The following is a 23114-nucleotide window of genomic DNA, read 5'->3' as shown; positions in this document are numbered from 1 at the left end:
CGTACCAAAAAGTAATATACTCAAAATACTGCAACGTTGCGTATCTTACATTTCTTTTATTTCTGAGTTTTGGGCTGGTGAAATTAAAATTTATTTGTAGTTTTTTGTATGTCAGATTGCTCAGCTCCACAAAACGTCACAGCTTGAAGTCCATCAGCAAAATCTGCTTAAATTTTTGTTTTAAAAATTGCCTATGACAATAACATTATATTATATGCATATGCAATGAATATAATAAAATGAGTAAGTAATTATAAATAGTTTAATATGAAAATAAATTCCTTTGAAATATGAATTCAATTGCTATTGGTCCATCAATTTTCCGTTCCATGCCAACGTTTCAATTCAAATCTACGTTTTTACTCTACATGTTATGTTTATACAGCTGATATTAGACTACGTTGGATTAAGTGTTTTTGCTTGTGTGCATCAGATCATCTGTAAAACCATAATAAAAGCAAACAAATAGTGCGGAGTGCTGATTTAAGTGTTGCCGTCCAACTGTGCGGCAGTCATAATGTTAGGGGACTTGATAACATGGGTGTTAAACACATACCTCGGCAAGTATTTGGAAAACTTGAACTCTGCCCAGTTATCTGTTGCGTTGTTATCAGGTAAATACTCTAAACATGAAATTTCATCAATTGCCTGAATAAACAAATACCATTTGTTGTATTCCAGGGGAAGTAGAGCTCGAAAACATTCCAATTCGTAAGGATGCGTTACGTTCCTTCGGTCTGCCCATCGAAGTGTCGTCGGGAAGTATTGGTAAAATTAAGCTTCAGGTGCCGGTTCGACAATTTCGCACGTCACCATGGTGCATCTCTGTGGAAGGATTATTTTGTGTGGTTTGTCCCAAAGACTTCGAAAACTGGGATGAGGCTAAAGAGAAGCTTATGGATTTGGAGTACAAGCAATCCGTGTTGGATACGGCTGAAGCCAATTGGCGCTCCGAGAAAGGCAAACAGGTGGAATCCTATTACTTTTCATCGTATAACAATTGGCTTAAATATGGCACAAATATGGCCACAAATATCATCGACAACATTGAGCTGAAAATCAATGATGTGCACTTTCGCTACGAAGACATCGTCGATGTTGGCAACAGCAAAATTGCTGCTGGCATTCGAATTGGTTCGTTGACAGCTCAGACCTGTGATTCGAATTGGACAACGGGTACAAACAAAACCATAAATAATGATGTTAACTACAAGATTGTGGAACTAAAAGAATTATCGCTGTACTGGGATACATTGCACGATGATATCAAGTGTCAGAAGTTCACCAATCAAGAACTACTGCAGCATATGAATCCGACGTGTCAATTGCGACCTCACGAGTTCATCATTAAACCCATAAATGCAACCGCGAGATGGAAACGTGAAAAGTCACCACAGGTTATTCGTTCCAAGGAGAAGCCACGGGTCTCTTGTGATCTTCAAGTGCCGGAAGTCATCATAGTGCTGTCAAAGGTAAGTTGGCAATCGTTCTTGTATTCTGAAAATGTTAATATTATAAACTTGATATCGTAAAGTAGATAAGTCGAAGGTTGCGAAAGAAAGCCAACAATTAAAAATATTATCTAAATGTTTGGTTTGTTTGTGAACGAAAGTAAAATTTATCTTTCTGCAGATAAGATATTTAGGTAGCGACAGTGTTTAATAGAAAATTTACTTCACTGAAAGCTATAGAATATTTATTATTCTTTTAGTATTTATTTTGTTTAGTTTTTTTCCTAAATTTCTAATTTATATTATTTTTATTCTAATGGCCAAAGTCTAATGATCTAATTCTTTAAGTACTAAAATATTTCACTATTAATATTTCAGACACAACATGTCCAGATACAGGATAAACTTGCGGGAATTCAACAAATAAAGGAAATTTCGCAATACAGATTAAAAAGACCTGCATTCAGTATTTTGGAAAATCCCAGAGCCTGGTGGAAATATGTTCTCATCTGCCACGGACGTGAATTGAAAATGAAGGACGAAAAGTATTTAACACTCAAAGAGAACTTAAGATATGTGCGTATCTATCAAGCGGTTATCTTAAATCCCAACGAAAATCTGTCTACCGAGGACAAAGAGTTTAAATCGTACATTGAGAGCGATCGTGCAGTTGCAGAATTAATCATACTGCGAAGGATATGTTTTGAGAAAACATTCACCAAAGGACTGGCGATTAAGTCGTACAATGCCACAGGCAAGCGTATGTTGTTTCACTGGTTTCCCAACTGGATGGGCTGGTATGGTACGAATAATGCAGCCAGCACAGAACAGGACGAAACCCTGCAACATTTGGAAGATGATATATTGGTTGCTTTAGAACATTCACTGCAAAGCCAATCGAATTTAAAGTGTGATACTGTTTTTGGTTATTTTACGATTGAGCTCCTTAAGGGAATTGTCATTTTACAAACTGAGGATGCGAAGAGCGAAAAGAATGCTTGCATGGAAATGCAATTTAATAATCTATCATCATTTCTGCAATTGAATCCGATGTTTACGTCCTATGTTGTTGGCATATCGTTGGGAGAAGTCTATTTGCTAGATAAAACAAATAATGATTCAAAGCATTGCTATTTGATAAAACCACAAACAGAGAGAACAACGTTAACACATCAATCAGATCTGCGAATTACGACGACATCGACAAATAATCAGGATCCATTGTTTCAGCTACAATACGAAAATGACGATCAATTACAATATCGACTTTTAATTAAATCAAAGAGCTTGGATTTGATATATAATCCAGATGCACTTGATTGGTGTCTAAAGTTCTTTACCAAATCGAATAATGTGCGACCAATAATTGAGAATAAATATGAAACGGGCAAAGAAAATAACTTTTTAAATTCCTGGAATCAGCTGCTGCTGGGCAATGAGGTGAGTACGTGCTCTAAAAACAGAATAGTGAATCATAAATTCTTTTTATTGCTCAATTTAAAAAACGATCAACTTGTGTGAACTTTGCCACCTAACCATGACAACTCAATTCTGTTGGGTAATCGCTAATGTCTAAACATTTTGTCTGCTTATCTGACTATTTATGATGGTTACAGCGATTACCAATATTTCGTAGTAGTAGTAACTTCATTACAATCTTACATTCTGTTTTTATCAAAACAGCCTACAAATATGATCTTTGGGACTAAATGTTTTGATTTCATTTTATTTTAAGCAGAATCGCAAGAGTTGGACCTTTGAAATTGAAGTGTTTGCGCCACGTATTATATTTTTGGAAAACTACAAAATCAACAATTCGTTAATGGTTCTCATGGATTTCGGCAAGTTTCAATTGGTGAAAACCGATTTTCAAAAGAAGAGCACAATATTCACCACAAAGACTGTAGATAACTATACCACCGATAGCAATGGTGACGAGGAGGAAACATATTTGACACCATGTTCCACGCCACCAGGATCTGAGAAAAGTGGCTCCGAGTCGCCCACGATTCATGAGAACTTCTTCAGGGATGTGATGAACAAGAATAGTCAACTGGAAACTGTATTGCAGAGTAAAATTTACAATACGTATACGATAAATTTCACAAATCTACAAGTGCTAGTCTGTAAATATCAGGAGAGATGGGAGACCAACTTGAAGTCGTCGTCCAACTTTCATTTGATTGACAAATTCAATATTACATTAACAATTAAACAGCGAATTGTCTTTACATCTGATCCGGAATATCCTTCCTTTACGCTATTTGGCACTTGTCCCATGATCTTGATTCATGGTAATGAGGAGCGCATTAAACATTTCCTAAATATTGTTTATCCAATCACAAATAGCTCACGGTTCAGGGATAAGAAAATACAAAAGCCGGAAAGTAAACTTATCGCTGATAATTATAATGTTAATGGAAGTCATTTGGTTGTTCAATTTGCAATTGGCCAACTGATTATTGAAATGCAATCAAAGGAGAAAAGTATTGCCGAACTGCAGATTATTGGAGCAAGAGCTGGCATTATAACGATGGGCGGCAAATCAACAATAACAATGTCGGTTCATGGCTTACTACTTGTGGATGCCATTCAGTCGTTTGGACCAGACTTTGAGTTATTGGTCGCCAGCCATCGAAATGTGGGGTAAGTAAATGTAGTTTAGGATTTTGAATTATATTTAATTGATATTTGTTTTTCTTCTCAGCATGGATAGTTACTCTGGAAGTCTCAAACATAGCACAGCCTGTTCACCTGTTTCACCCAGCTCACCTGATCCAGCAGATTATCACAGACCAACCAGTCCACACATCATTAAGAAAGCCGTTCAAAATATTCAAAGCGGTATTTAATTGAAAATTTATTCTTCTCCAAGGCATCAACTCTTTATTTCCTGATCGTTAAATTTAAAATTTATATAATTTTCAGAATCAACAGATTACTACGAAGAAACGGAGTTAAATGCTCTCATAAACATTGATATTGTGATTATTGCACCAAATGCGAATAATCCGAACTATGTGCACACTACTAAAATAGCATTCAATAGCTTGGAAATTATTGGTAAACATGTGATAAACTTTAATTTAATAGATTTAATTTACAAAACTTTAATATTTTTGCAGCAAATCAAGAAACAATATTAGAGCTGTTGAACTTCGCCGAAAGAATTTTCAATGGCCAACCAATAAGGAAAAATATGAGCCGTGAAATCCCAAAAGAGACTGCGTTGGCGTTAATTGAACCCGAAGAATCCCTGAGTCACAACAATAGTGAAATCATTTTTGATTTCTTTCGCCTAAATGTATTAATATTATATACGACCAAATTGGATAGATACGATGTTGCCCGCAAAGTGGGAACAATTACGATAAGCGAAGCGAAAATTAATATGTCGATGCAATCGAGTTTAAATGTCATTGGATCGCTGGGAGGAATACAAATTATTGATATTACGCCGCAAGGTATTCGACACCAGCGCATACTTTCAATTGGCAAAGATCCGGAATCGGAATATAATCGACAATCAGTGCTTAATAAACTCTCCAATGAAATTTATTTAAATAATTCCGATGAGGATAAAAGTGAAGAAATTGAGGCTCTCAGTTTTACGACTCAATGGAATAATAATACGGCAATAAGTCTTCAATTGAGAATGGCATCGGTTTCTTATACTCATAATCCTCGTTTCCTGCATGATTTCAACTTTTGCATCACAAGCTTTAAACAAAGTCTGAGGTAAGTTGGGTATCTCAAAGTTTGATAACTAAATATTTGTAACAAAACCATATTTTTCAGAGAATTTTTAACCTCAATTGGTAATAAAGCAACGGACATAGCCAAAGAATTTGTGCAGCAAATAAAAGATGTTAATGCTCAAACAAAACCAGCGCTTTCCAGCAAGTCGAATGAGGAAAACACAAGAATATCGTAAGTATCTTATACATCAAATTTATCTACATACTTAATTTTTTTTTATATTTTACAGCCTTGATGTTATCATTAATAGTCCCATCATCGTACTTCCCGTATCGAATGATAGTAAAGAAGTTTTTATAGCAAACTTGGGAAAACTTTGTTGTCGCAATGATATTAATGAATCGTTAGAAAATATGCAAACAGATGTGATAGTTAAGTATATAATAGAAGTAACCAATATTAATTTATTCTCATTGAATATCAATGAACAAAACGAGGATTGGGCGTTCGCTTTACCCATTGCAAGCCGATTGTATGCGAATAAACAAAACGCCTTTCCAATTTTGCACGATACCGCGATATCCTTAAAATTAAATCTTGGATATGGAGATGACGATGTGGAAGAAAGAAGAATAGAAACATTATCAGTAAGTATAAAATCAATTGAAAATATTTATGCTACTAACTATATTTCTCTTTTAGGTGGAAGGCAGCATGGTGGAAACCCTGAAAGTCACACTCTATCGAAAGCAATATAAGAATATTTTAGATTCTATTAAAAATGCTACAAACTTTTCGGATGGCAACGAAAATATCAAACCAAAGATACATAATGCAAATACAACAAATTCCATAGATCCCAGTAATGACGTCCAACGTTTAAGTACTACTGTTAAGTTCTCAGTACCTGTTCTTGAAATCAATTTGCAAAATGAAAGTCACGAGCCTTTGGTCAATGTCACGTTTAAGGACTTTTTTGTCAAACATCGTATTAGAGGCAACGATGAGCATGTCAAAGTCATACTCAACTCAGTGTTAATGGAAGACTTAAAGTCGGACGTGTCGTCGCCTTTCAGAAATATGGTAACATCACTAAATCTGGAAAATAGCTATCGAAAGAATGGACATTCATCATCATCATGTCCAGATCTACCAAGCTTTTGTAGCAAACAAAAGGCAATATCAACATCTGTACCCTCCAACCTCTGTGAATACATTAAGCTGAAAAATAACCAAAAAGAACTCAAATCGAAATTATGTAGCTCAAAAGACATAAGCGATCAGAAGAAACACAATTTAGTCATCTATAGATCGCATACTAGACGCCTACCTCAACAGACTTCCGAAACTAAAGTAGAAAGACAAAACTCCATTGAGTTTAATTGTTTGAATTTAACAATTTGTGTGGACAGATGGTACACGATATTTGACTTCTTCGGCCTTATTGCCGAGCCGGAGAAACCACATCATTTGATAGAACGCAAAGATATTGTACCAGAAAGTAAGTTCATTTATTGGAAATGTAAGAAACCTTTACTAATTTGGTTAATTTCTTAGGTATTCCGGACTTTTGCAGTACTTTAAATGTTTCGATTCGCTCTTTAAACTTTAATTTGACTCGCAATGAAGCTGCTTTAACCAAAATTAATGTATCCAATGCAACGTTTTCGATAATACAAGAGGAGGCTTTTAAAGCTGTTGAAGGTTGTTTGGGTTCCATTTCAGTGTATGATCTGACCAAGTTTGGATGCATATACAAGGAAAGATTTTTAACTAGCGGCTCAGAGGCTTTAAATTTCGTTTACAAGCGGTAAGTAATTTATTTCCTTTTCTACAATTTTTTATGACCTTAATGGATTTATAGAAAACTTACTGATCTGGATCCTTCAAATGTCATCAATGCCGATGCTGTGCTCTGGATTAATATGTCCTCAGTTCATTATATTCACACCAAGCGGTTTATAGTCGAACTACACTTATTTATCAAAGAGTTGCTGCAGTTGCAAACGGTAAAGTAATTATTGGTAATTAATTTCTTTAAAAAGTACTAAAAATTGTTTGATTATTTGCAGCCCGTAATAAGGAAATTGAAACGGCATAATGTAGATCGCGATCGAGGTGAACAGTCGTCGAAGATAAAGCTTTGTATTCAAGCAGCTACACCTATAATTGTTCTCCCAGCATGTTACAATAGTAATCATGTTTTAATCGCATACCTTGGACAGTTTACCCTGAAGAACAGCTTTCACTTTGCCAATGACGAGTGCATCATAAGCAAAAAGGGTATTACACCAAATCCAGATGAGATTTTGGACGTCATGCGCATCGATTTGGTCAACATCAATTTCTTCTCCGCCGAGCGTAATGTGCAAAAACTGGAAACAAACTACGACAAGGAAATATTCATAAATATTGCAAATACAATCTTCATCAAGGGGAGTCCAATATTTAAAGAGTCTTGCTATCTGAATGTGCAAGTGGAGCGCAATCTGACGACGGAGAGTACGCGAGTTTGCCCAGACATTAGTGTGAAGGGAACCTTCTCCAGACTAAATGCAACACTAAATATTCAGACATACAAACTGATTAGAGGACTTTTGGCCAACAATATGGGTGAGAATATTGATGACGTTCACAGCAACACATTGAGCAATAATTTCTCATCGATGGAAACCTTTTCGGCATTGAATCTTTTCACCAAGACCGAGGATTCGGTGAGAGTTTTGACGCTGCTCTCGATAAGTATTCTGCTGGAGGATGTTTCAATCTTGCTGGTGCTAAATACAAATACCATGCCCGACTTTGTGCTGGAGCCTTTGGCCTGTATTCATTTTATACGCTCGCAACTGGAAATCGATATGTTTAGCGATGGCGCACAGGATATTGATTTGATATCTAGCAACATACTGATTGTTGACGAAAGGCCCGAAGGTAAACATAATGCGAATGTTTTCCGCAACGTGCTGCAGCCTTCAAAGAAAGCAACGCCACCAAAACATTCCGCGCAGGTGGAAATCCACTGCAGAAAAAGAGCAAGTCTAACTAAATACACAATTATGTTGAATGACATGAGAGTTATTGGCATTCTGGACTTCCTGGATCATCTAAAGAAATTCTTGGAGGAAGACTCTTTGCCTGTGATGCCAATGAATCATAGAGCAAGTCAAGCGCTGCAAATGGATCAGGGAACTGCTCAGCCAGTAGAAGCCTCTGTGACCGAGTATATAATAAATGTAACAGACTCGGAAATTATTTTTGTGGAGCAGTACAATCGCTTAGACTCGAATGCCATTATATTGAAGAGCACAACCGTCATCTCCTACAAGCCGAATAATAGTTGTGTGCCGTTGTCTATAAACATCAATCACCTGGAAATCTTTTCCTGCACACTAGACGCCGAGGACGAAAGTGCGCTCTCCATCATTGATCCATTCACATTGAATATTGAACTAAGAAACAATTGCCTAAATATTGTTGTGCATAAACAATTGAATATACGCTTGTCGTATATAGATATGAAACTTTTTCTTCGCATGATTAGCATGATACCAAACCAAACTTCAACGCCTCCAAATGTGCTTTCCAAATCGAATTCGGAATTTGAAAAAATTGCTCCGCTGCTGGCAATGGGTTTCGAAATAACCAATTGCTGGTACGCCATGGAGTTGAACAATTGGAAACTCAATGATGCGGCATTGTGGCTTTCGCAGCAGAAACGCAACACGACACAGAATCCAGCACTGGAGTTGAAGACCGCCGTTTTGGATGCCAATTGTATATCAATGTGTGTGATCGATGATTGCATGGATGCTGATGTGCCACTCCTCGAAATATCCCTAACAAAGATGCTGCTCAAGTATAAATTCCAAGCCAATGGCATCGAGGTGGATAAATTGAGTAGCAATAATTCAGCTGAAGGAGATTTGGATACAGAAGTAACACTCAACTATTACAATCGTCGTTTGAGTGGCTGGGAACCTCTGGCGGAGATTTGGCAATGTGCTGCTAAATGGAAATACAAAAGACTCAGTTTCGATAAGAGGAAACGTTTTGAGATCTTCGTGAATAGTAAGCAATTATTGAAGATCAACATCACCTCGACGCTCATCGAACTGATTCACATGGTTGTCAAGAACTGGACCAGCGATTTCCATTCGCTCGACAATGTGAAAAACTCCAATTTCCGGCAACGTTCGCCTTATGTTCCTTTTGCTCTGCAGAACCTGACGGGTTCAGCGCTGCTCTTCAAGCCTATCTATGCTCAGCTAGGAGATTTAACCGGCTCAGAGCTGCATCAACTAGAGATCATCAAGAACTGGATAACTGTCGAACCGAATGAAATCAAGACCTTCGATTTTAGTCAGAAGAGCAAGCTGAGGCACATTGATTCGCATCTCCTCAATCTGCATCAAATTCTAGTTCAAATCCATGGATGGACGCTGATTGGACCGATTTCTGTTGATAAAGTTGGCATATATTTCCGCTCTACAATATTGGATTCGAAGTATGAGAAGAAAACACGCATCATCTTTGACATTTCGCTGATGGGTTCGGCGCAAAAGCTGATTAAAGTCATGTCTCCACTGAAGATCATTAACAAATTGGATCATGAAGTTTATCTGAAGAAAGTGCTGAATAGGAATCAAGTGGATGCAATGACTGCCATCAGCACAATTACACCCAATGATCAGCAGTGTGTGCCGTTGAAGTTCCTAGATGCCTCGTTGTACATTTCTCATGTGCCTAGCGATGGCAAAAGATCCACAAACAATGCAGATGTCGAGGATGTGGGATTCAGCAATGATGAAATCACGTGGAAACATTGCTGCAATGACAGCGTGCATAATCTGTACACTTGCTACGACATCAATAAGAGTATATTGTATACCCTGATTAGTATTAGTAAGGAGATGTATCCTTACAAGGATAAGACGATGCCGGGTCATACAATCACGCTCTTGTCTCCCTTGATGCTGAAGAACATGCTCTGCTGTGATTTAATTTTCAATATAAACGGTTATAGCATTGGTCGCATCAACGCCTTCCAAAGCAAGAATATATATAATGTAAATGTTTGTGAACCTTTTAACTTAAGCATCACATTGGATAACTTCCAAGTGTCCGGTCAACTAAAGATTCCAACGAATCTGAATGGCATTGTTGAGCCGAAGCTAAAGTTGATTGATGCAAAGAAAAGAGAACTACATCTGCACATATCGATTCATGGCACCAAAGGCAAGGGGATCGAGATCTACATTAGTGCTCCCATCTGGATTATCAATAAAACTGGATTGCCGCTTATCTTCAAGCAGGAAGGAGCTACTAATATTGGAGCTGGACAATTCGAAGAGCATGAAACGGCGCGACAAGTTTCTCCGCTTATGTTTTCCTTCTCCGATCAAGAAGGTTCGCCCTCTTTGGAAGTGCGACTGGGCAACTCCTTTGGCACCAACAATCAGGTAAGCTTCATATTTAAATATAATTTTCTTATATTAATAAATATATTTATTTTTAGTGGTGCAAAAGCTTCTCGCTGATTAAGCACATCACACACAGAGAGCTGCGTACAGAAGGCGGACCAGGATGCTATACGATTGGCATAAGTGTGCGACGAGGACGTGGCTTATATTCGAGCACAACCTTTCTGACAATGGCTCCACGTTTCCATCTGTATAACAAAAGCGGACATCCGCTGCAGTTTGCTCAAAAGTGCAACGTTGTGCAGAATGAATATGCAAAATCTTCGCACATTATTTCGGCACCAATTGATTGCAACTTTCAATTCCATTGGGCGAATTGGGATCGGGAACCTTTAATTTGTGTGCGCATCGCAGATGTGGAATGCTGTTGCTGGTCGAAGGGCATTCCGATTAGCGACGAGCAAAGTTTGTACATAAATGTTCGGAATGAATGGTGTGAAATGTTCTTCTTGAGACTGGAAATCATATCCAGAGATGCAACACTTATACTGCTCTTCACGGATGCTCGAAGTTTGCCACCGCCCATCAGAATCGACAATTTCTCCGAGGTGGTTGTGAATTTTTCACAGAAAGGCTCAAGACCCGTTTGGTCAACACCAGTACGACCGCAGTCTTCATTATCATATGTGATGGATGATCCCTTGGGATCACAAATATTGCTTTTGGAGGCACCTGGCGGCAATATCAATGAATTCCCTGTGGAATTGGCAAACATTACTAAATCATTAACTTATTCAAACTTTATATATATAGCTTTTCACAACACTTTCGATCAGTTTAAGCGGGATGGCGATAAGCCGGATGATAAATATCAACAGCTAGTGCTGGGTGTTTATGACAAAAGTGTTGTCATTATGGAAAAGAATTCTGGTGATCGTTCGCAACTGTGGCTAATGAATTCAAATGGTCAACTAGAGCACGAAGGATCCACGCCGCCCGTACAATCAAACGAAGGCAGCGCTGTGCGCATGGTGTTGGATCTGGAGAAGCCACCGAATCCAACAGAGTTCACTGCTCTCGTAGTGCGCACGCCGAACAAACAAAGAGTCACCACGCAGACATGGAGGTTTGAGAACGGACGTCTTATGTGTCACGCCAATATGTGCGTGCAGGTAAGAAGTAGTGTTTACTTCGTATTTAAATCAACTCTTCATACTTTATTCATTGCAGTCTCCAAATGGCAAATCGGGTTTGAGGCCTGGTGCTCAAGCAGTTTTAGGGCGCATTAAACATAGTTCAAAAACTTCGGACTCAATTCCGATCCAACAACATCTGGTTACTCAAAAACTAAGACCAGGCTCGGGTCAATTGGAGATTTCCTCCAAAATGGATGGACCGATTCGCACTGTACAAATTTGTGATATTAAGCTAAAGCCAAATGAAATTATATTGGCACCGGATTTACTTTGGACTCATGCGTCGTTCAACAACAGACAGATTATGGACAAGACCAAGCCGCAAGCTGTGCTCGAGTTTCAGGTGTGTATTGTTATATACTTAATATGAAATGTAATTAATTGTAATCGCTAATTACAGGTAAATGTGGAGCTGCCGAAAGGAATCGGCATATCAATTATTACGCTCAAGCCTTGCGAGGAAATTGTTTACATCAGCTTGGACAATATAATTGCTGAGATTAGAGACAGCTCTTTGGAAAAGTCACTTGATCTGAATATTGCCTATATCCAGGTGGACAATCAGCTAATGGATGCAGCCAGTCAAGTGACGTTGCACAGTGTAATCCCAGCTGCCGATGATGTGCAGAAGAATGCCTTGTTGCTGAAGGTGAAAATGTTGCCCAGCCCCAATAAGCACGCGTTGATATTCCAATATCTGACATTGGATGTTAAGCCTTGCATAATGTGTCTGGAGGAGAAACTCATACTGAAGATTGCCGCTTTTCTTGGCTATGGCAGAGAGAGTAAACAGAACACATTTCTGCCTAGTGATTATGAAGATTTCGTGAAGAAATCTCTGGAGAACGACATGAGAAGATACTACTTTGAATCCTTCAGAATTGAGCCAAGTCAGGTGCGTTTATCGGCATTCACCTCGTCGAAGTTGCCAGAGGAACTGCAAGCTACGAAAAGGGCTTTGGGTCTGACGTTGATTAAATTCGAAGATGCGTCAATAGATTTGGATTATTTCTCGGATAAGTATCACTTTGAAACCATCGACATCTATCTGCGAGCAATCAAGAAGCATTATATTAACCAAATCAAATGGCATGCCGCATCGATACTGGGAAGCGTTGATTTCCTGGGGAATCCTTTGGGATTTGCCAATGATCTGTCGGAGGGCGTATCTGGACTTATATTTGAGGGGTCGGTCAAAAGTTTGGTGAAGAATGTGACGCATGGCATCTCAAATTCGACGGCCAAGCTAACAGAAACTTTATCAGATAGTTTGGGTAAAGTTGTGCTTGACGATCACGATAACGAGACAAGGCAACGAATTTTAGAGCTACAATCAAACACATCCGGCGGTCATCTGGCAGCGGGTATTAAAGGCTTTGGATTTGGATTGCTCGGCGGCGTTACAAGTATTGTGCGGCATACATACGATGGTGCTGCAGCTGATGGCGTGCCAGGCTTTCTGAGTGGCCTGGGAAAAGGTCTCGTTGGCACGGTAACAAAGCCAATCATTGGCATGCTCGACTTGGCATCAGAGACAGCAAGTGCTGTGCGAGAAACCAGTCGAGATACACATCGAAATTCGCCCAATCGCAAGCGCTTGCCACGTTGCATTACCGGTGCTCCTGGTGGACTCTTGCCTTCATATTCTAGTCGTCAGAGTAAAGGACAACAGTATCTTTACTTGATCAATCGTAAGAACTTTGCGGAAAAGATCATATTCTATGAGCCGAATATTTGGAGCGATAAAGAGGCAAGATTACGCCTGTTGGTTTCCACCGAATATGTGCGTCATTTTTCCTTGTGTGAAGAAAATCCAACGGTGATGTTTGAGTGTCATCTCAGCGAGATTCTATCATGCCATCATGTGACAACCAACACAGCGACCACGTCAACGGCAAGCAAAACGATATCGAGTTATTATATAGAAATATCAATAAACTTACCAAAAATTACAAGACCACGAATTCGATGTCGAAACGAGGAGTGCGCTGAAGCTGTTTCCCGATGTGTAAGTTGATACATATTCAAATTATTTCCTAGACTGCTCATTACTAACTACATTGTTTTCGTTTCAGATAAATTATGCTAAAAGTGTTTTCGATGAACGTGAAATGTCGCTCACTAAATACTAAAACTAATCCTAATAAATAATTATTTTGTAAATATTTAATGCTAATAGTTTTGTAGTGTTACGAATGAGTAAAGGGTTTTCAAAACGGATGATCTGTAAACTTGTTTAAAACAACATCTTTACTTATGATTCCCATGGCTAAGCCACTGTAGCTTTAATCCCGAATGCATCACAGGTGAAATGTACTCAAATAAATAGTTTACCAGTAAAAACATTGAATAGCTAGTTGCTTATATTTGGTTTTGTTTTTTATTAAAGAGCCGTTCCCATAAATTGTGGAACTTTGTCTATTTACTAAATTAAGCTTGAGTTAACTGAGTCAGCTCTCTCAATACACGGTTAAAAATATAAATTGTGTAAAGCTATTTAAAAAATCTTTAAGAACATAAACAGCTTTATTTAAATAGAATGCGGTTAAAATTTTACTCTCCGTCATTGAGAAAATTAACCCAATTAATATTAAGGAATGAATAAATATATTTAATGTTCGAGAGTTAGCGTTATGTATAAAAAGCACATTGATTCCACAAAACACCGCGCGGCAAAGAATGTACTTAAGGCTTAATGGGTTTCTGAAAGACAATAAACAATCATAATATTAGCTACAAGAGTCGAATAAGATAGATTTGTATCTTTTACCTCATCTGAAAAATCCATGTCATCCCGCATCTGTTTTGAACGTCGTTTTTCGGTCGATGTGAGAAGTTGTGCAACTTTTGTTTGTTTTGCCAAATCGTATGCCTCCTTTTTACTACGCATTGCACAGTCTTCAAGGGTTTCGGCAGCTTCAAACATGCCCTGTCGCCTATAGAGTGCGCCAAGGTTCTTTAATGTCGTGGTTACGGTAGGTGAATCCACTTTAGCCGCTTTGTGCCAGCCACCATATTCTCCATAGGGCGTATTCTCGCGATTATCATATTTGTGTTCCTCACGCTCTTCCGCCACCTATAATTAAGACAATCATTAATAATAGAATTGTAAATCAATAGAGGCTTGAAATTCGAAGAGTGTGCCATTGAAGAAGAGACGTTGCAGATGCATAATCTTCTGTGCGAACTAAAGAAGTACCTGTGCCAAGTTAGGTAACTATAAGATTGATTCGATGGTTTATCGGAACAACTACCCCAACTTCAACAGAAAAATTATAATCAAAACCTTCAAAATGAATGCAAAATAATATATTACCTGCCAAATGGGCTTATTCTTGCTGTCGATAGCTCCAAATTCACGTTCGTGGGCTCGTGTCAATACTTGCTTGTATAGAATTTCGGCCTCGGCATATCTGCCCTGCTTCAGATAGCAACCAGCCAGATTGTTCTTAGTCTTGGCCACATTGGGATCATCAGGGCCAAGCTTTGCCTCATAGATATCCAGGGCACGTTGATAATACTTTTCGACTTCATCATATTTGCCTTGGTTTTGGCAGAGCAATGCCAGGTTGTTCAGTTGCTTGGCAACATCTGGATGGTCTTTGCCTAGAACCTTTTCACGGATTTCAAGAGCACGCTTGCACAGTGGTTCGGCATCCTTGTACTTGCCACGCTTGCCGTAGAGGACGGCCAAGTTGTTCAAGGTGGCAGCAACGGCTGGATGATTCTCTCCCAATGTTTTGCCTCGAATGGACAAAGCATCGTTCAATAAATTCGCAGCCTCTTTGTATTTATTCTTTCGAAAAATAATAAATATGGCGTTTAAATCATTTACCCTAAACTTTGTTGAATGTTTTCAATACTTACTTGATCACGATACACAAGGGCCAAGATGTTCAACATGGTTGCAACATCTGGATGATCGTGTCCGCTAGTCTTCTCAAGATCCTCGAGCGCTTGCTTGCAAAGCGGCACAGCAACTTCATATCTGCCCTGTGAGGCATATTGAATGACCAGATTATGAAGTGTTCGCAGGCGAGCTGGAATCTCATAGCCTGACGTTTGATTTGCAAATTGGCTTGGAGGAGTCGGAGACATATTGTTACGGTCTTCATTTTCTTCATCGGGGAAGAGCTCGACCACAGGATCTGTGCGCGCCTTTTCGCAGGACTCATCTTGTTCCTGATTGTCATCGTACTTCTTTACGGATGCCATAAATTCTAAGTGTTTCTTTTCTTCTTCTAGCTGAGCAACCAATTGCTCGGAGGCCTGGAACTTCTGTTGAGTATTGGCAAGTTCGTCCCTTAGCCAAGCATTTTCCTGATGGAGGCGACGCACTTGTGTCTTCAGTTTCTGTTTTTCCGCTTCGATATTTTGCAAATGGGAAGTGAGTGCCATCATTACTTGTGCTTCGCTCAATCCGAGCTCAATGTTTTCAATATTCTTGCGCAATATATCGGATTTCTCATCTTTCTGCACCTCCGAAATGCCGTTCATAATGGAGACATGTTCGACGCGCAAGGCTTCCAAGCCTTGCAACACCGTTTTGGTGTTACTTATGATTTCGTCTTGCGACATTTGCGTCATTTTTCCGATTTGCTCAATTTTCTGTCTGTAAACGAAGGAAATTAAAAGAAAATGAAACCGATTATTTAAAAAACACTTAAGAAATTTGGCCGCTTGTTTTTAATTTTTTCATTCTTATCCATATGTATGAATATGACTAATGGTTGTTTGGTTTTTATTGTGCTATCGTTTGGCTCAAAAGTGTTACATGCAAGTAATTCCAAGTCTATACGATTAGAACTAAATTCACAATTGCAATATGCAATGAATTTCTTGTTTCCTTACATTCTGTAATTTTTAATAGCTTTGGAAACAATCATTTTCACAAAACGCGTGTGGTCGGAGAAATAATTTCAAATAAATCGATAAAGACAAAAAACTTGCGCATGCGCAGGACCAAACTACGCAGACTGAAATGGGAATATCCTTAATATTGTTTACGCTTAGTTAAGGGCATTCTTGAACACTGAGTTCAATGCACTTGCCGCAATTATAACTAAAGTAAATAAACATTTGCCGACTTTCAATTGGAAATAAACAAAACATTAGTTAATGGGAAAATAAAACAAAATATGTGTTTACTTTTTTTACACTTTGAGAAATGTTTTTTTTTTTTGCATATTTAACAGGCTATTTATTTATATAAGATTCTTTGAAAACTGATGAATGATTGATTCATGCAGTATGCGTTATTTACGATTCAATAAAAGAACTATTGGCAATTAATTTGGAGTTGGGAAATAATAATACATCGAATATTTATCGGCGTATTAAATTTGCATACTTCTAAAATGCAAATTTAAAAATTATTTGCAAGCCACACGGATTATTCATAGTCGTTTTAGCTCTACAGTGAAACAAAGAATGAGTTAATCAACAACATATTGTACAGTAAGTACATCGATGTGGAGCAGTGGAGCATTAAAGGCCAGCTTGACTTAAATTTTCTTGCACGAAAGTCGTCTATTGCTTACAACACAACAACATCTACAACATGCTGCTGAGTCAGCTGCTGTTGCTGCTGCTTCGTGAACACTGAACATTAGAAAACATTAATAATAAGCAGCTCTGCAGTGAGTAACATTTCGTATGTTCGTACATACATACATATGTCTGTATGTATGTACATAGGTACGCAGCACAGCTAGCAGCTAACGATGGTCGAATAATTGCAAGATAGACTGTATATCTTTTTATGTGTGTGTATGCAATTACATACATATGTGTGCGTGCAACTATCTGCTGCAAAACTGCAATAAAGTAAATGACTATATATTTGTAACAACTAACTATGTGCATTTAGGTATAAATCGCAACAACTTTATCTCTTTATAACAGTTTTCACACGCACATACTTATATACGTACATATGTATATTAGTCATTTAATCAAGAGAATACACCAATTATTTAATCTCAAAATAAACACACACACACATATGTATGTTCACTGTTCGCATGTTTTAAAGTGCGTTAACATAAAAATATATTTTCGTCTTTATATTTATGTACATGGCATACTTATGAATGGTAATGTATCCACCGTATACAAATGTTTATGACGAAAGAACTTTCAACACTCACATACATATGTACATGCCTACCGCATTTACATATGAATTAAATATGAAAAATTGTACAATTGCAAGTACATATATACATGTACATATATAATTATATATGTAGTTTTTAGGTACGTATACACATTATTGAAGTACGTATCTTAGTGTTGCAAATAATAGAAACTTACATGCAGAAACACAAGTTATAAAAATATTTAAAAGATACAGATTATTTCTAACAATTTTTAGTATCGAATAGATTTATTAAAGTGGTAAAAGCTCTTAAACAAATGCACACTTTGGAACGTCAAAATAGTACACTTTTCACTGTTTCTTGAGCTTAGTACGCAGTCGAGTGCCAAGCAAAATACACCACTACATTTATCTAGCGAATAAATTTACTCTCAGAGATAAACTTAAATTAAAAAGAACGATGTAGATACATTATTTGCCATGAACTGAATCTATTTGCTGATATTGTTAATATATTTTTTCCAACCTTATTATTATTTAATCGGTGACTTGTTTCTTTTCAGTGTTCCTCGGTGATATCGATTGTTGTGTGTGAATTAAAGGCTGCGTAATACATATCGATTCTGAACCAAGAGTAACAGTTCAATTTTGACTCACTTGTTCATGACCCCAATCACCTGCTGTTCCTCGAGTTTGTTTACAATTGAGACCGGTTGTGATTAGATGAGTGGCTATGTATAGAATCTACATTTTAGGTTCAAATATCGTTAATCAATTTATTTTAAGCTATACATTTATTTTGATAAAGTATTATATGTTTTTATTTATTACAAATATTTTTTAACTAACAACAATTAATCACTGTCATTATCATTTAATATTGCTGACATAACCTCGGCTAATTGCTCGGCTTTATTTAGTAATTCTTCCCTCGATAAATTGGGATCGCTACGAAGTGTTTGAGCAGTAATAAGCAAATTTTCAAAATCGTTCAGTTGGTTTTCCAATTCTTCCGGATCAGCAGATTGATTGCGGTTTGAACCTGCATATAATATATTTAGTAAATATTTCACAAATATTAATATAGACTTACCAATTTTTACGTTTGACCACACACAATTTTTTAGCCCTTCCAGGATTTCTGAATAATTTAAGCCTTGAGTGTCGTCTGCATCCTCGTCATCCTCTTTTAAAGTAACAATATCGAATACTACATTTGTGTGTTCTCTAAGATCTTCGGCATTCAGTTCATTTGTTTTGCCAGAAAACGAAGTTGTCGCCAAGAAACCAATTTGAATTTCGTTTGATTCTACAAAGTCATTTAAACCGGAAATATTTTTTATAAAAGTTCTCTGCAAAAAAAACAAATGTAAGTAAAGTATAACTTTTTGACAACAATAAACTTACATCAGATGGCTCAAAGTAAATGATTAAAGCTTCAGTTCGTTTTTTGATTTCTGGTGGAACACTTTCAAATTTCCCATCAAAGGGAATTAAAGATATGCTGGTATTATAATATTTGGTTATAATGTCACATTTATAACAATCGACAGATGTTGTTTCATAGATATTTGTTGTTATCAATTTGGGCTGCTTCAGTTCACCTAATATACCTGAAGAAGTATGAACATTAAAAATTATAATTTTATAAATATGTATTATTTGTAGAGACAGTTGTGTCTTCATTATGAATCATTGAAGACGTTTTCACACCGTGCCATAAGCGCACAGCATCAGTAAAATAAACTCCCGTAGAGCAGAGACATAAAAGATATGTAGATAACTTCACAATACTACATACTTTCAGCAATCTCCTTAGAAGAAACGCTTCCATAAGATAGAATCAATACTGCCGGATCCATGTTAATGCAAATTGTGCTAACCTCTGCAGCACTGAATTTGTAAACAAATGAGTTTTTTATGATTAATTCTGCAGTAACTCAATTATCGAACTATTCAATTAATCGATAAAGATTTAATTGTTCGATACTTTTAGAGAGCACATAAAATGAAACAGAATACATGGTTTTAATTGAATAAAAACTATGAATTACACTTGTATATGAGATATATAATCAATAACATTTTATTAGTTGCTAAAGCTAAATTTGTTTAAAGTCTTAAGCTTTGAATTAAATCTGAAATTGAAACAATTTATCGATAGGGAAATGAGTTAGTTCATTGTTCACCGGGTGAACTTGTTAATTAGACAAGGCACCTCAGTTGGTGCCGACAAACTCCCTTCGGTTATAGTACAAATTTTTATTGTTATAGATTAATATGCCGCCTAGTAAACTTGATAGCCTTTACCGACGAATGCTCATAACGCGATTCTTTGAGAAGGGATGGGGGAAGCCAGAAAACTTACGTAGGTAAGTTAAGTAAGTTTCTAGACTATGCACATACTACACATGCATCTCGGCATATGTATTAATTGAGGGTGTGTGGGTTGTGTCTCTCATGTCCTTTACGTAACTTGCAAATGGAATAAAAATATATTAAATTAAACTAATTATCCGTCATTTATCAAGCAGGAAGACATATAATACATCTTATTTCATCAACGTTCATAAATATAAATATCTAATAATAACATTAGGTGCCGACATAAGGGTTTGTTTTTGCGGTAATGTTATCTGGAGTATGTAGTTGCGATATGAAAAACATATCGTATTTAATTACGGGTATTCCCAAACTAACCACATACTTATACAATATTAATTAATATTAAGATAAATTATGCTAAGGTAGCATCAACTATTTTCCGAGCAGATAACTAAAAAACAATTTCTGTATAAATTTTATTTATTATTTCAATGCTGCTTTCCTGGAACCTTTTTTGCTGATCGTGAAATTATATTGATAGATGGTTTGCTTAAATTTAAATTTAATATATTTCAAGTTGTATCGTCCTGGCTGCCAATATGGATAGCATTCCCCACCTGGTTCATCAACTGCTACCCATCTGCCAGTTGAAGGACTTTGACAACCGATAGCATAGCTGGAAGGATACACATTGAATGTAACAGTTCTATAGTTATCACAGATTACTTAGATTGTCAATAATATCTTTAGGGATATACAAATCGAGGGATTATTTGATAAAAGTTAGACAAAATGCAGCATACTTCAACTAGCTCGAGGACTTTGTAAGCAAGCTCGGAACTTTCGAGTTATCTAGTAAGTACCTGTAATAACCAGTTATTTGTATTTTTACATTTGCAGAGTATTTCAGTTTCGAAAAATTATTTCCAGTAGAGAAACATGCTACAAGCTAGTACCCCGAGATTATCCCGTGGAGATTACCAAGAAGAAAAAATACTCGGATTCCACATTGATAGAGGGTAATTTTATGACTCCACTGGAGCTACATCTTCCCGGAGTTGTTCCAGAAGCCGCACAAAAAAGCTTATTTCCAGTTATTAATTCCCAATAAATGGATTAACGAAGAGCATAAACCAGTCTGTATTCATTTGGCAGGAACTGGAGATCATGTAAGTTTAGTATACTTTAAAATTAAAAAACCTGATTTTATATAAATTACCATTTTTTAGTTCTTTTGGCGTCGAAGGAACCTTATTGCTAAACCTTTATTGAAAGATGCCAACATTGGATCTATTATACTGGAAAATCCATTTTATGGTCTCCGAAAACCTGTCGATCAAATGTATGTCCAAGAGACTTTATTTTAATAGCGGAAATACTTACACCATACCGTTTTTATTTTTTAGACGATCAAATTTACACAATGTATCTGATATATTTGTTATGGGCGGATGCCTAATACTGGAATGTCTTGTGCTATTGCATTGGTGTGAAAGAAATGGATTTGGTCCTCTTGGTATCACTGGATTATCAATGGGAGGACATGTAAGTCAAGTCAATAAATATTATAGCTTGCCTTCATTAAGTACAATTTATCTTAATAGATGGCATCGTTGGCAGCAACAAATTGGCCCAAACCTTTAGTTCTTGTTCCTTGTTTATCATGGTCTACTGCATCTGCAGTTTTTACCACTGTAAGTAAAATCTTTCGTTGAATTATTTCATTCCAATTATATTATTTTCTTACACATAGGGAGTGATGAGCCAATCTATTAACTGGGATATGTTGGAAACGCAATATTATTCGGATGGTCAATTTAGAGAACGTCTTTCGAAAATGGTTACTATTATCGATGATGCGTTTGCAGCTGGTCAAAAGTTTATTCAGAATTTTAATCAGTCTCTGCATGAGTTGAAAGAAGACATTGATGATACGAGAAAGAAACAGTGCGATACTGTTGGAAATAACTATGACACCCAATGCAATTCAGCGGATAAGGATAATTCAATATTCCTAATGAAATCGCTTGAAAATAAAGCAGTGAATTCAAGCAATTTGCCATTGCCATTAAAGGATATGCTTGGTAAAAATATTGGCAACTCTTCAGAACTATCCACATGCCAGCCTGAATCAATCGAAGATAGTTCTGCATTAACGAAACTCATGCAATATATTTTACCTTCATCCGCACATGACAAGACCAAAAAGATTGATATTACAAAGACAAATTGGTGGGAAAGAGAGGCTCTTCAATTTATGCGTGGAGTGATGGATGAGTGCACTCATTTGAAAAATTTCTCAGTGCCACATGATACCTCCCTAATAATAGCAGTTTGTGCTAGAGATGACGCCTATGTTCCACGAGAAGGCTGCTCGAGTCTTGAGGACATATGGCCAGGTGCTGAAGTCAGGTATTTAGATGCTGGCCATGTAAGCGCCTATGTTTTGCACCAAAAACTATTCAGGTATGGAGAAGCCTTGAATGTTATTTTTTAAATAGTATAAAAATAAATATTAAATGTTTTGCAGATCATGTATAATTGAAGCATTTGAGCGAGCTAAAAAGGTTTATGGAAATGCCAAATATGATGATTTGAAAGCGGCCATAAAATAAATGCAAGAGACTAAAAACAATCCTATAGAAACGATAATCATGCGAGGAATCAAAGCTGCTGATCATCACAGTGTATAAAAACCAATTTGGCAATCCAAAAGTAAAGGACAACAAAGTATATAGTTGGTAAGGCATAATTAAGTATAGATGATGGCCTCCAAGGCATACAAAAAGCTTTTTTTTTTCGAAAGTTAAAGTTATTTTATTTGGACAACTTTTTAAAATTTTGGTACTTTAACATTTGGGGGAGTTCAACAAGGTCATTTTACAAATGGTTTAAATATTATATAATAATATTATTTTCTGAA

At 36.9% G+C, this 23114-nt stretch overlaps 4 protein-coding genes across 6 annotated transcripts; 2 read left to right on the top strand and 2 right to left on the bottom strand.

Annotated features, from left to right (window-relative positions):
• The first annotated feature begins 80 nt into the window (after positions 1-80).
• On the top strand, positions 81-14467 carry LOC132790928 (intermembrane lipid transfer protein Vps13D). Its single transcript, XM_060799686.1, has 18 exons — positions 81-243; positions 386-614; positions 682-1472; positions 1830-2891; positions 3190-4097; positions 4159-4295; positions 4380-4514; positions 4577-5189; positions 5250-5381; positions 5440-5797; positions 5853-6651; positions 6708-6960; positions 7015-7159; positions 7223-10609; positions 10666-11742; positions 11801-12109; positions 12167-13774; positions 13842-14467. Exons 2-18 carry the CDS (start codon positions 518-520, stop codon positions 13896-13898), a joined length of 11868 nt encoding a protein of 3955 aa, XP_060655669.1. The 5' UTR covers positions 81-243; positions 386-517; the 3' UTR covers positions 13899-14467.
• On the bottom strand, positions 14355-18192 carry LOC132790931 (kinesin light chain). Of its 3 annotated transcripts, none has more exons than XM_060799691.1 (5): positions 18082-18192; positions 15634-16378; positions 15083-15562; positions 14537-14842; positions 14355-14469 (listed from the first exon to the last, which is right to left on the bottom strand). In XM_060799691.1, the coding sequence occupies exons 2-5, from the start codon at positions 16351-16353 to the stop codon at positions 14452-14454; spliced, it is 1524 nt and encodes a 507-aa protein (XP_060655674.1). In that variant the 5' UTR covers positions 16354-16378; positions 18082-18192; the 3' UTR covers positions 14355-14451. The 3 variants fall into 3 exon arrangements, with proteins under 3 accessions (XP_060655674.1, XP_060655673.1, XP_060655675.1); XM_060799690.1 differs by lacking the exon at positions 18082-18192 and adding an exon at positions 16618-16639; XM_060799692.1 differs by lacking the exons at positions 14355-14469; positions 14537-14842; positions 18082-18192 and adding an exon at positions 14887-15025.
• A 449-nt stretch (positions 18193-18641) lies between these two features.
• Positions 18642-19807, bottom strand: LOC132790934 (uncharacterized). The gene is made up of 4 exons (XM_060799695.1): positions 19668-19807; positions 19274-19479; positions 18960-19218; positions 18642-18908 (listed from the first exon to the last, which is right to left on the bottom strand). Exons 1-4 carry the CDS (start codon positions 19726-19728, stop codon positions 18721-18723), a joined length of 714 nt encoding a protein of 237 aa, XP_060655678.1. The 5' UTR covers positions 19729-19807; the 3' UTR covers positions 18642-18720.
• A 257-nt stretch (positions 19808-20064) lies between these two features.
• Positions 20065-23003, top strand: LOC132790932 (protein ABHD18). Its single transcript, XM_060799693.1, is given in 8 exon segments — positions 20065-20238; positions 21092-21269; positions 21271-21360; positions 21421-21533; positions 21598-21736; positions 21796-21885; positions 21945-22657; positions 22722-23003. Coding segments are annotated over 8 exon segments (1500 nt in total). The 5' UTR covers positions 20065-20146; the 3' UTR covers positions 22807-23003.
• The last annotated feature ends 111 nt before the right edge of the window (positions 23004-23114 follow it).

This window comes from Drosophila nasuta, chromosome 3 (assembly GCF_023558535.2).
Source record: "Drosophila nasuta strain 15112-1781.00 chromosome 3, ASM2355853v1, whole genome shotgun sequence".
NCBI lineage: Eukaryota > Metazoa > Arthropoda > Insecta > Diptera > Drosophilidae > Drosophila > Drosophila nasuta.
Note: the sequence above shows the minus strand (reverse complement) of the source record. Positions and strands in the feature narration are given on the sequence as shown.

Bases quoted from the DNA above. Each gene is read 5' to 3' on its own strand.
- LOC132790928 (XM_060799686.1), top strand. From the start codon at position 518: ATGTTAGGGGACTTGATAACATGGGTGTTAAACACATACCTCGGCAAG. The intron at 6,652-6,707 runs GTAAGTTCATTT...TTAATTTCTTAG, and splicing joins CAAAGATATTGTACCAGAAA to GTATTCCGGACTTTTGCAGT. The intron at 12,110-12,166 runs GTGTGTATTGTT...CGCTAATTACAG, and splicing joins AAGCTGTGCTCGAGTTTCAG to GTAAATGTGGAGCTGCCGAA.
- LOC132790931 (XM_060799691.1), bottom strand. From the start codon at position 16,353: ATGACGCAAATGTCGCAAGACGAAATCATAAGTAACACCAAAACGGTG. The intron at 15,563-15,633 runs GTAAGTATTGAA...ATTTTTCGAAAG, and splicing joins CCCTTGTGTATCGTGATCAA to AATAAATACAAAGAGGCTGC. The intron at 14,843-15,082 runs GTAATATATTAT...TCTTAATTATAG, and splicing joins AGAATAAGCCCATTTGGCAG to GTGGCGGAAGAGCGTGAGGA.
- LOC132790934 (XM_060799695.1), bottom strand. From the start codon at position 19,728: ATGGATCCGGCAGTATTGATTCTATCTTATGGAAGCGTTTCTTCTAAG. The intron at 19,480-19,667 runs GTATGTAGTATT...ATACTTCTTCAG, and splicing joins TTCTAAGGAGATTGCTGAAA to GTATATTAGGTGAACTGAAG. The intron at 18,909-18,959 runs GTAAGTCTATAT...TATTATATGCAG, and splicing joins GTGGTCAAACGTAAAAATTG to GTTCAAACCGCAATCAATCT.